The sequence below is a fragment of the Eucyclogobius newberryi genome, unplaced genomic scaffold (genome assembly GCF_026437365.1).
Source record: "Eucyclogobius newberryi isolate DKJ021-1_F unplaced genomic scaffold, fEucNew1.0.hap1 SCAF_2, whole genome shotgun sequence".
Taxonomy (NCBI): Eukaryota; Metazoa; Chordata; class Actinopteri; order Gobiiformes; family Gobiidae; genus Eucyclogobius; species Eucyclogobius newberryi.
The window spans coordinates 48,287,152-48,299,966 of NW_027315834.1; the positions used below are offsets into that span (position 1 = coordinate 48,287,152).

Consider the following 12,815-nt stretch of genomic DNA (forward strand, 5'->3'; position numbering starts at 1 on the left):
AAAGAAAGAAAGAAAGAAAGAATAATATTCCGATGCGAAAAACATTGTTTCCCATTTTTCAAATATCATAAACTATACATTTTCGGAAAGCGCTTGCGCTTTCCTACCTCATGGTGTGGGTCCCTGGTCACTGACGGGTACTTTCGTTAATTTTGAGTGGGCTCCGCCCACTTTGTGTTTTTGGCCCTCTATACAGTAATAATGTTCAATTTTTGCATTACATGCTTATATGCACGGAACATGCAAGAGATGGGGAACGTATTCGTGAGCTACTTAGCGCAAATGAGTGCTTTATATGGAGAGGTCGTCATCCGAATTTAAAGTGCACGTTTAGTGCGCACTTTTGCACGGGCTTCGCCCGTTTACAACGGTAATGTTCCATTTTCCTACTACTAATTAGTATGCACGGGGCGTGCATGAATGGAGGAGTGCGTTAGTGAGTGTTTGTGGGCGAGCGCTTCGTGCTCGATTTCGTGCGCACTACGTGCGGACTTTCGCAGCTGTGCTTCGCACGGCCTTACGAGACTAATAGGCCTCTCGCCAGCTTGTGGCGCTCGGGCCTAATAATAATAATCACATTCTTAGACGTCTTTAGGGGAAATTCACAAAATGGCCAAAATAGGCTTAAAGAACATTTATTTCAGACCGTGTGATATGTTGTTGTTTGTGATGGACAGTAGGACAGTAGAGTGGGACAGTAGGACACTTCAGCCTTAACCACACGTACGGTAAATGTGGTGTTTCATGTTGGCTTCTTTTGAACGGCTCCCGAACGCTGTCAAAGCGGTTTGAAAGCGCCAAATCTTTTTTTAAACGTTTTACTGATCGATGGAAGAAAAAGGTACGACCTCCCTGCAGTCTGGGCCGCCCGATGGGACAGAAATATGAATATAGTTCTTCTTATTGAGCTTCAAATAATGGTAGTTTAAAACAAAGACCCGTTTCTTGGTTTGATGCCCGGTTTGCATTCAGGTGCTCGGGGCAGAGGGTCAGGGCGGTCCTCTTCAGTCTCCTGCCCGTCCTGTCGTGGCTGCCGGCGTATCCGCTCAGACAGTACATCTTCTCTGACGTGGTGTCCGGCCTCAGCACTGGAGTCATGCAGCTGCCTCAAGGTCAGTCCTACTCTGTGGTCATCAAGAGTATCACCTACACGTCGAGAGTATCACCTACACGTCGAGAGTATCACCTACACGTCGAGAGTATCACCTACACGTCGAGAGTATCACCTACACGTCGAGAGTATCACCTACACGTCGAGAGTATCACCTACACGTCGAGAGTATCACCTACACGTCGAGAGTATCACCTACACGTCGAGAGTATCACCTACACGTCGAGAGTATCACCTACACGAGAGTATCACCTACACGTCGAGAGTATCACCTACACGTCGAGAGTGCGGAGAGCGGGGCTAAAGCGGGACTAAAGCGGGGCTAAAGCGGGGCTAAAGCGGGGCTAAAGCGGGGCTAAAGCGGGACTAAAGCGGGACTAAAGCGGGACTAAAGCGGGACTAAAGCGGGACTAAAGCGGGGCTAAAGCGGGGCTAAAGCGGGGCTAAAGCGGGGCTAAAGCGGGGCTAAAGCGGGGCTAAAGCGGGGCTAAAGCGGGGCTAAAGCGGGGCTAAAACGGGGCTAAAGCGGGGCTAAAGCGGGGCTAGGTGGTGTAAAGTCTGTGGTGCAGCTGGACAAACAGAAGAGTCCACATGAAGCTGCTGTGATGTTATTTAGTTTGTTTGACCTTATCACAGGAGCAGCATCTGCTCCTGTTCCTCTCACTCACAGTGTTATAGTGTGTTTACTAAAGGAAGGGTCATATTTGTACTGGTCCTAATCTGATCAAAGGAACTGGCTTTGGCATTAAGGTTCAACACACGTCAGTGAAGAAGAAGAATACATCTGTCAAATTAGGAATGCATAACATTAAAACTGTACTAATTAGATACAAATAGATTTATGTCTAATCTCAAATCTAAATTATTTATTATATGTGTCCCTGAAGTCCTGATGTAGACTTTGTATGGTCCCGGTTATGTCCCGGCTTAGTCCCAGTTTGGATGTGTGCGAAAACCCCATGATTTGTTTGTTTTCTGGAGGTTTCTAAAGTAAAATGTCTTTATTCACATTTAAAGGAGACACTTTTATTGAACTATGACATCAGCAGATCATCATTCTACATTTCGTTCCTCGTAAACCGCAGCATCGATCTAAAACGTCTCGGCACTAGAGGCGGGTCCACTGACTTCCTGTTCCAAACCGCAGAACTGATAAGCCCCGCCTCTTCACAGCGATAAGCCCAGCCCCGTCACCGTAACCTTTCACCGTAAAAAGCGGCAGATTGTATCGTTATCCGTGCGCTAATGTGTTTGAAAAGTGATATTTCAGAACCCGTCGCGTGTCACTCAAACAATCACAGCAGGTACAGGAATGTGGGCGGGGATAGGGGGTAGGGGAAAACGGTATTTTACTAGCACAGATACGTGAACTCAAACCTGCAGGAATCGATCAAAATACAACTACTAATGATGAAGAAACGCCGTGGTAACGAGATTAAAAGCTCGTTAAAGGTCATATGTCCCCTTTAAGGTGTGACCCATGCTAACTGTACGCTTCTTTACAGAGACCGTGATTAGATAACCTTTGTTTTAAACCTGTTTTCTGCTGCTGGCGTGCGAGTCTGTTTAGGTTCCAGTTTCAGTCCTGATGGTTCTGATTAGCCTGAGGTCAAATGCACATTTCCCCCGTGTTATTATTGTCTTATTTTCTCATGATTCTGTGTCGTTTACGTGCTTTCCTTCTCGCCGTTCTTGTGGCAGGTTTGGCATACGCGCTGTTGGCCGCCGTCCCGCCCGTCTACGGCCTCTACTCGTCCTTCTACCCCGTCCTGCTCTACACGGTGTTTGGCACGTCCCGGCACGTCTCAGTGGGTGAGAAGTCCAGAACGCGCAACAACAAAACCGCAGCGTCATTTCTAATCACCAAAACGTATGAATCTAGTGTGGGTAAAATGATGAGGTTTGGAGTTTGCACAACGTTTTGTGTTAACTGGTAAAGATTAAGAGTCTGTCTTGTTTATGTTTAATTTAAATTAACATTGACAGCTACTTTTCATTTGTTTGTTTTTTAAATCATTTGTAATTATTATTATATGTTTTAGATTTCCTTTGATTTAATTTTAGTCAAATTTATAAGCATAAAAAACCAAAAAGAACCAGAACAAGACGGAGAGAAAAGCCTTAAGCAAAAACGAGCAGACGTGCACTAAAAACAGCAAAAAATAAAAGATGAATCATGACACACGGATTCATTTGTTTTTAATAAAATAAAATATAATCCAACCAAATGAATGAGTGTGAGTATTGTAGAAAAAGATTCAGTTGTTTCATCTGGACTCTGTTTTTTGCAAAAGCGAAACGTTTCAACTCTCATCCGAGAGTCATTCTCAATCTGCGACTCAAGAACGGGAACTCAGATATTTATCCTACTCTGAGTAGGCCCCCGCCCACCTGGCTCTCTCTCTCCCCCTGTGTAACTCATTACATCAGAATGCTCTGGGCTTCTACTGCTCCAGGGTTTCAAGACACTATTATATACGACTGGAAAGTTGAATCTTACCCCTTGTTCCTATTTAAAGATTTAAAGATTATTTAAAGTTTCTTTTTGAACACAGTTTGTCTCTTTAACTCTTTCTTCTTCATCTTTTGTCCTGCTCAGAATCTTCTCTCTGTCTTTGATCCAGTGCTTTGTGTCTTTAAGATGAAGCTGCACGACGCTCTGTGGTCCTGAACTCCAGTGTCTGACATGTGAGAGCCTCTGGTGCTGTGGCTCTCTTTAGTCTCACTCTGTGGCTCTTTAGTCTCACTCTGTGGCTCTTTAGTCTCACTCTGTGGCTCTTTAGTCTCACTCTGTGGCTCTCTTTAGTCTCACTATGTGGCTCTTTAGTCTCACTATGTGGCTCTCTTTAGTCTCACTATGTGGCTCTCTTTAGTGGCTCTTTAGTCTCACTATGTGGCTCTTTAGTCTCACTATGTGGCTCTCTTTAGTCTCACTATGTGGCTCTCTTTAGTCTCACTATGTGGCTCTCTTTAGTCTCACTATGTGGCTCTTTAGTCTCACTATGTGGCTCTTTAGTCTCACTATGTGGCTCTTTAGTCTCACTATGTGGCTCTCTTTAGTCTCACTATGTGGCTCTTTAGTCTCACTATGTGGTCTTTAGTCTCACTATGTGGCTCTCTTTAGTCTCACTATGTGGCTCTTTAGTCTCACTATGTGGCTCTTTAGTCTCACTATGTGGCTCTTTAGTCTCACTATGTGGCTCTCTTTAGTCTCACTATGTGGCTCTTTAGTCTCACTATGTGGCTCTTTAGTCTCACTATGTGGCTCTTTAGTCTCACTATGTGGCTCTCTTTAGTCTCACTATGTGGCTCTTTAGTCTCACTATGTGGCTCTTTAGTCTCACTATGTGGCTCTTTAGTCTCACTATGTGGCTCTTTAGTCTCACTATGTGGCTCTCTTTAGTCTCACTATGTGGCTCTTTAGTCTCACTATGTGGCTCTTTAGTCTCACTATGTGGCTCTCTTTACAGTTTTCTTCACTGCATTGGACAGAATAAACTACATTGATCTGTTTTTGACGCCGACATGAAGGTGGATGAGTGAGAGGTGGATGATGGAGTGAGGTGGATGATGGAGTGAGAGGTGGATGATGGAGTGAGAGGTGGATGAAGGAGTGAGAGGTGGATGAAGGAGTGAGAGGTGGATGAAGGAGTGAGAGGTGGATGAAGGAGTGAGAGGTGGATGATGGAGTGAGAGGTGGATGATGGAGTGAGAGGTGGATGATGGAGTGAGAGGTGGATGAATGAGAGGTGGATGAATGAGAGGTGGATGAAGGAGTGAGAGGTGGATGATGGAGTGTGAGGTGGATGAAGGAGTGAGAGGTGGATGATGGAGTGAGAGGTGGATGATGGAGTGAGAGGTGGATGATGGAGTGAGAGGTGGATGATGGAGTGAGAGGTGGATGAAGGAGTGAGAGGTGGATGAAGGAGTGAGAGGTGGATGATGGAGTGAGAGGTGGATGAAGGAGTGAGAGGTGGATGAAGGAGTGAGAGGTGGATGAAGGAGTGAGAGGTGGATGATGGAGTGAGAGGTGGATGATGGAGTGAGAGGTGGATGATGGAGTGAGAGGTGGATGATGGAGTGAGAGGTGGATGAAGGAGTGAGAGGTGGATGATGGAGTGAGAGGTGGATGATGGAGTGTGAGGTGGATGATGGAGTGTGAGGTGGATGATGGAGTGTGAGGTGGATGAAGGAGTGAGAGGTGGATGAAGGAGTGAGAGGTGGATGAAGGAGTGAGAGGTGGATGATGGAGTGAGAGGTGGATGAAATGAGTGAGAGGTGGATGATGGAGTGAGAGGTGGATGAAATGAGTGAGAGGTGGATGATGGAGTGAGAGGTGGATGATGGAGTGAGAGGTGGATGATGGAGTGAGAGGTGGATGATGGAGTGAGAGGTGGATGAAGGAGTGAGGTGGATGATGGAGTGAGAGGTGGATGATGGAGTGAGAGGTGGATGATGGAGTGAGAGGTGGATGATGGAGTGAGAGGTGGATGATGGAGTGAGAGGTGGATGATGGAGTGAGAGGTGGATGAAATGAGTGAGAGGTGGATGAAGGAGTGAGAGGTGGATGATGGAGTGAGAGGTGGATGATGGAGTGAGAGGTGGATGAAGGAGTGAGAGGTGGATGAAGGAGTGAGAGGTGGATGAAGGAGTGAGAGGTGGATGAAGGAGTGAGAGGTGGATGAAGGAGTGAGAGGTGGATGATGGAGTGAGAGGTGGATGATGGAGTGAGTGGTGGATGATGGAGTGAGAGGTGGATGATGGAGTGAGAGGTGGATGATGGAGTGAGAGGTGGATGATGGAGTGAGAGGTGGATGATGGAGTGAGGTGGATGAAGGAGTGAGAGGTGGATGAAGGAGTGAGAGGTGGATGATGGAGTGAGAGGTGGATGATGGAGTGAGAGGTGGATGATGGAGTGAGGTGGATGATGGAGTGAGAGGTGGATGAAATGAGTGAGAGGTGGGTGATGGAGTGAGAGGTGGATGATGGAGTGAGAGGTGGATGATGGAGTGAGAGGTGGATGATGGAGTGAGAGGTGGATGGAGTGAGAGGTGGATGGAGTGAGAGGTGGATGATGGAGTGAGAGGTGGATGAATGAGAGGTGGATGAATGAGAGGTGGATGAATTAGAGGTGGATGATACTGGGCAGCCACAGCTCTGCATCAGTGCATGGCTCAGCTGGGCGTGGCCTTTTGGAGCCAGACAATAATAAATAACTGTCACATTATGTCTAAATATAACTCAGATCCAATGTCCCTGCACTGCAGAATAACAACATCTATTATGTTTATGTGTCGCACTCAAAAACGCTTCACCAATGCAAAACAAAACAATACAAGTAATTTACCCTTAATTCAAATGAACTATTCTTTAAAAAAACAACTTAAATTCAGAATCTTATTTTGAGTGTTTTTTTTCTACTTCGATTAAATTGCTGCTTTTACGAGGAGTGTTTTTAGTTGATGTTCATTTAAGGCCTGTACTTTTAATTAATTTTATTTTAAAACTGTTCATTCTGTTCCATCTCTTTAATCGATAACATTAAATTAAACCGTTGCGTGCTGGATTTGGCTTTTTCTACATTTTAAAAATAATGTTTCTTTTTTTATGTTTAAAAAAAATAAATCGTAAAAAATAAAATACAAAATAGATATAAAAGAATGTTTGTATAAATAAAATAAAAAAATAAGTAATAACAATTCCATACATAAGTGAATCCGTCTTTCTAAATCAGAAATTAAAGTAGAGCTGGAACAACTAATCAGATTAATTGTGGCTATAATCAATTATTGAAAGAACAAAACACAGTCGTCATGGCAGCAGAGTTTGGTGTGGGTTTTGTCTCGTTTTCGGTCACAGTTGGTTCTAAACTGAATGACTGGATGAACCGGTTTGCGTCGCTCGGGCGGTTTATCACGTTCACGCTTTGAACCAACGTAAAAGTGTCGTTTTTAGAATCAAAAAACATACATTTATTTTCTGTTTTTTGAGGCAGATCGCGGACACGGATCCGTGCCTTGTGTCTTTCACGTCTGAACGTTTGTCTTTTACTGTCCGTGTTGCTCTGGACGCAGCATTCTTTTACCCGGCGGCCGGTTGCCCTGGAGCCCATCTTACACTATAATATATCTGAGCTCGTTGTGACTTCTCCACTCCTGCAGTCAAATGAAGAGGATTGTAACACGGAATAACAGTTTCATTTAGTGTTTCGTTTGACGTAGAAAAGGCTTCACCAGGTCCTAAAAGTATGAACAGTTTCCACTTCATCATCATCCTACTTTGTCTCAGAACTATGTATTTGGGCCTCAAAACTCCTGCCATAGACACAGTAAATGGATACTTCTGGAACATACTTCTGGAACGTACTTCTGGAGCGTACTTCTGGAGCGTACTTCTGGAGCGTACTTCCGGAGCGTACTTCCGGAGCGTACTTCTGGCAGCTGGAAAAACAAAGAAATGGAGGACACAAACTGGACCGACACCACGACTGACGAAGAGAAAATGAAGAAAATAACATATTTGGACTTAATTTGACAAAGTTTGGACTAAATTAGTTATTTATTATTAATTATTTTAGACTTTATGTCTGCATTTTCCATTTTTATTCTATTTACTTTTACTGGGTGTGCTGTCCGGCCTCGAAAGAAAAGAAAATTTAAAATAAACTGTATCTTTAAAATAGAGGGAAAGAGTAAATATTCCAAACAAGGCTTTAAAGTGATACTTTTGTGTTTATACTTTACATTCACTTTTTGTGTGATACGTGAACTTAAACCAAGTCCCAGAGTCTCGGTGCTCTGAGCATTTACACCTCAAGTACAAGTCTTCATTCATATAAAAGAGTGACTTTGGTTCGCAGACGTGTGTTTGAGACTCTGACTCTGTGAAGCTCTTAATGTCGGGTCTGGTTTCTCTGTTTCACCACAAACAGACTTAGTTCTTATTCAAAACATAAATATTGAGACAGTTCCTTCTCAGGACAATATTAGTCACATGGAGTAATGCACGCTAACAGACATTAGCACGCTAACAGACATTAGCACGCTAACAGACATTAGCATGCTAACGCAGCACTTCCTGCTTCTCTGACAATAATATAGCTTTTTATTTAGATGCAGAGAAAGCTTGCTGTGCTGGAGAAAACATATTTTTACTTTATAACAAGCCAAAAGATCGTGTCACTCTAACCAGAGCCTGTACCTATAGCATTTTAATCCACACAAATACTATTTTAATGACATAACCCTCTGATATAGCCCTGAGCACCACTTATTTGGCCGACAGTGTATTTATAAAGTCTGAGTTTACATTAGAAACAATCATTTGACTCGTCAACTACTAAAATAATAACAGAACCGCACAATCAAACCCAACATTATCTGAAGGATCTGGACCCGAATCTTCCTCCTCGGCGTGAGTTCTAACCTCAAACGCGCCTCCTGCCCCTTTAAACCCCGCAGGGTCCGTGCCCAGGTTGCCCGGGGTCACGTCCGCACATGCCTCGGTCCCCCCCCAGCCCCTCCCCCGTGTGTTTTTTGGCCTGTGACCTGCCGAGTGTCCACTTGAGACATTGCAAAACGCCCGTATCCCGTTCCTCCCGCCGCGTGTGAGAACGGCCCGCTTTATCTCCCCCGAAACCGTCCCGAGCGTTCTCAAGTGTCGACCGTAACCTTTAATAACCTTTAAGTCCGGCTCCGCGAAGCTGAAGCCGAGCTGCACCAACTGAACTCTACGAATGTGATCATCTCTAATGGTTAACTGGACTCACGTGTCGGGTGGGAAGACATGATTTTTCACAAAGACGCAGCGGTTTTTACAGTTTTTTCCGTCACTTTTTGCACTGATGTCTCACTTTCCACTCGGGGATCGAACTCTCGGCTTAAACTGGCACAACTTTATATCCATTTTCAAGCCTCAACTCTCAGATCAAACCTACAAAGCCTCAAACACACGGATCAACAGTTGAAACACGTTCTCTGCATGTGCTACAGTCCGTTACCGTATTTTCCGGACTATAAGTGGCACCTTTTTCATAGTTTTGGCCTGACTTATACTTACATTTATACTTTTATACTTATATACTTATACTCCGGAGCGACTTATATGTGATATTATTTGTTATTTTCACACTTGCAACTGCATTTCATACTCCAGTGCGACTTATATATCTTTTTTCTTCTCTATTATGCATTTTTTTGGCTGGTGCGACTTATACTCCAGTGCGACTTATAGTCCGGGGAATACGGTAAAATAAAAACGGCACACTCTGATCCAGGAAAAGTGCCCAAAAACAGGTTAAAAGGTTTAAGTAAATTACATTAAAAGTACAATAACATGGTTTATAGGCCATAGAGTCGGGAGTTTGACGTTTATTTGGTTTAAGAATTGACTGAATTTTTGATCATTGAATTATGAGACACATTTTCTAACGGCATCAGAAAATAGTGCCATAATTCAACTCCCAAGACGTGATCGTTAATGTTGAAGGAATTCAAACCATGAGATTAAAATCCATGGAGCCGAAACCAAACTAATAATGACAAGGTTCAACGTCTGTGGAGTTATAATTGGGATTTTTCTTTCAAAAAAACGAGGAAATCTATCATTATTTGTTTGGTTTTGGCTCCACAAACTTAATCTCTTGTCTTAAAGTGCCTATGACGGGGTTTTTTGATTTTCTAATTTTTACGTTATTTGGTGTATTTATACTTTATTTGATGTATTTATACTTGGAAATAAACAGTACAGTTGCAGTAGCAAGTTTATGCATAATTTACACAAAATATATATATTTTTTGACCCTTTAAACATAAATTCGCTCTTGCATATTGTTGCTTGTAAAATAAAAACTTTTCTAACATCAGATTAGCTTTGGCCCAGTGTTTGCTGGGTAATTTCCTTGTGTGACGTCATCGATTGCAAACAGGAAGTGAACGTGAACTATATTTATCTTAACTGCGTTTTAGTCGTCCGACCTGACAGTCACGCATTTGAGTTGAACAATGGAGACTATTGTGAACAAAGACCCTTCTTGTCCCATCACACGTGGCCCCGCACTGGTCGGTCCCGGCGAGTCTTGGACGCCTTGGGCCGCCGTTCAAAAAGTGTCCGAGCTGAAGTCGTGACCTCCGGATCATGTGAGCGCTCCGGACCAGGATAATTATAGACAGGACGGATCGCTCACTCCTGCACGCGCAACGAGGGAAAGTCTGTCTCCATTTTGTACTCGTCAGTTCACACAATTCTCTGTCCGGTTTCCAGTTCGTCCGCATTTATTATTATTATTATTATTTTTTTTAATATTGTTATTTTTTGAATTAAAAGAAAAATAACAAAACAACAAACAGGAAAAGAAAAAAGAGAGCAGACACAAAATAAAATCAGCACACATCCAATCCTGTTGACTTGTTGGTTTGTCACTCGATCTTCTTCTTTAGAGCGTGTTTTAACTTTTAGTTCCTGCTCGACCGGAAGTGTGATTACAACAGACGCTCTGATTCATGGCAAAAAGAGGAACAAGTGGGCGGGGCAGGAGAAGGAGAATAGAAGGTGTTTGTCATGGTTAAATGTGTATTTCCGGGGCGTTTGAAGTGTCCGTCGTCGCCCCCTGCTGCCTCTAGGCGGAAAAACCTGAAGATAACTCCTCTGAGAAACCCTGGATCTTTTTTTTTTTTTTTTTTTTTTTTTTTTAATACATTTGGCATCGTGACATGTTTTCAAATGTGATTGTACGGTCTTATTATGTGTTATTATGATAAAAAAGATAGATTAAACATTGTATTTCTGACATTGTATTTTTATCAGCAACGTTCGGATTTACATTTTTTATTTTTGTTTAAAAAACCGAGGAAATCTATCATTATTTACTTACATTAATCTCATGTCTTAAAGTGCCTATGACCATTTATACTTGTGCATAAAAACAAATCAATCTAGCAGTTGTATATACAGTACAGTTGCAGTACCGTAGATTAAAAAAAAAAGAACATTTACATAATTTACACAAAAGAAACTTTTTTGACCCTGTAAACATCAATCCGCTCATGTATTTTTGCTTGTCAAATAAAAACTTTTGTGACATTAGATGAGTTTTGACCCAGTGTTTGCTGGGTAATTTCCTAGTGTGATGTCATCAATTACAAACAGGAAGTGAAAAAAACAAAAAATAAAATGATCCATTCTGGGATCAAATTTCTTTAGTTTTTTTCAGTGCAATGTCAAATATATCTAATATATCTTAACTGCGTTTTAGTTCAGTGAGTCTGACTTTGTATTTACAAGCGAGCTGCAGGGGGCGCTCTCTCCGGCGTTACTTCTGCTTTAACCAAGGCATTTACACATTTAGCACATTTTTCTTTACGCTAACTTCAATATATGCTAATGCAAACGTCACTCTTTCTTTTTTGTCTTTCCTTCCGTCTCTTTCTCTCCGTCTCAGGCACGTTCGCCGTGATAAGTCTGATGATCGGCGGCGTCGTGGTGCGAGAAACGCCCGACCACATGTTCTACGTCCAGGCCAACGGGACCAACGCGTCGGCGGTCGTGGACGAAGTGGCCAGGGACGCTCGCCGGGTGCAGGTGGCCGTCGTCTTCACCACGATCACCGGAGCGATACAGGTCAGCGCCGGCCCACGCGACACGCCCACGGTCACGCCCACGGTCACGCCCTTATCCGGACGAGGGGAAACGAGAAGCTGTTCAGGGCCGCGATCGCACGAGTCCCAGACCAGCATTTACATATTATACAAAGTTGACTTTTTCGACCATAATGTGACGCCGTTCCTCATCAAAAACACATCAGGAGTTGTGTTTAACGTCACTCGCAATCCTGTTTATCAGCTTGTCTTTTCCACTCAAAAACACTCGGTTTCAAATTTCCCAAACCTGTGACGTCACAGGTCGAGATCTGGAGGTCTTTTGTGCCGTTTTTAAGTCCATAAAGTATCATTCGGAGCATTTCTGACTCAAATCACCTTCATTACAGCTACTTTTTGTTTATTTTCCCATGGTAATTCCCTCTGCTGCCAGTAGATAGAGTGTTTACATCAAAATCATGACGAGGAAACACAGATTGTGTCGCGTTCATCGCATACACAGTTTTAAAGGACAGATATTATGCATTATTTGTGTTGTATTTGGCTGTTAAACATGCTCTTGGCCTCTAAAACTCAAAGCTTATTCAAAAAAAGAAAGAAATTCATGTGACTCTGGCGTTTCCCATGCAAGGAATTGACTCTTGGCTCCATCTACTGGCAGCAGAGGGAATGTTAGAGTCGAGATGAACAAAAGCTATCTCGCTCCCGACATGAAACGATTCATCATGTGCGGAGTTCAAAACAGTAGGAAGACGTCGGCGCCACGTCGTGGGCAGAACATGACATCACGCTGTGGTCGTTGTTTCTGAGGCTCGGAGGGAGAGGACCGTCTCACCAGGAGTCACCCAACGCTCGTAAATGAAGCCAAACGCTCGTCTAGCTGTGTTTTTGACGAGGAACTGTGTCAGAACGGGTGTTAAACGAGAGAAAAAAGTCAATTTAGCATAACACGTGTCCTTTTAAGTTGGCAAAGACCTGCTAAAGTAAAGGTAAAGCGGTACAACAACAGAAACGTAACCCTCTCGTCTTCAGGTGTCCCTCCGGTCCGACCCGGTCTTCAGTTTCTTCTTGTTTTCCTTCCAGATCATCTTGGGCCTCCTGCGGTTCGG

The 12,815-nt window shown here is 43.3% G+C and overlaps 1 protein-coding gene across 1 annotated transcript in view; it reads left to right on the top strand.

Moving 5' to 3' along the window:
• Positions 1-12,815, top strand: part of slc26a5 (solute carrier family 26 member 5) — a 40,092-nt gene that overhangs the window by 9,804 nt on the left and 17,473 nt on the right. The window contains exons 3-6 of the mRNA XM_072453319.1: positions 973-1,112; positions 2,813-2,923; positions 11,550-11,728; positions 12,790-12,815. The exon at positions 12,790-12,815 is cut by the window's right edge and continues 139 nt beyond it. Of these exons, the coding sequence (XP_072309420.1) occupies positions 973-1,112; positions 2,813-2,923; positions 11,550-11,728; positions 12,790-12,815 (456 nt within the window). The remainder of the gene's footprint in view (positions 1-972; positions 1,113-2,812; positions 2,924-11,549; positions 11,729-12,789) is intronic.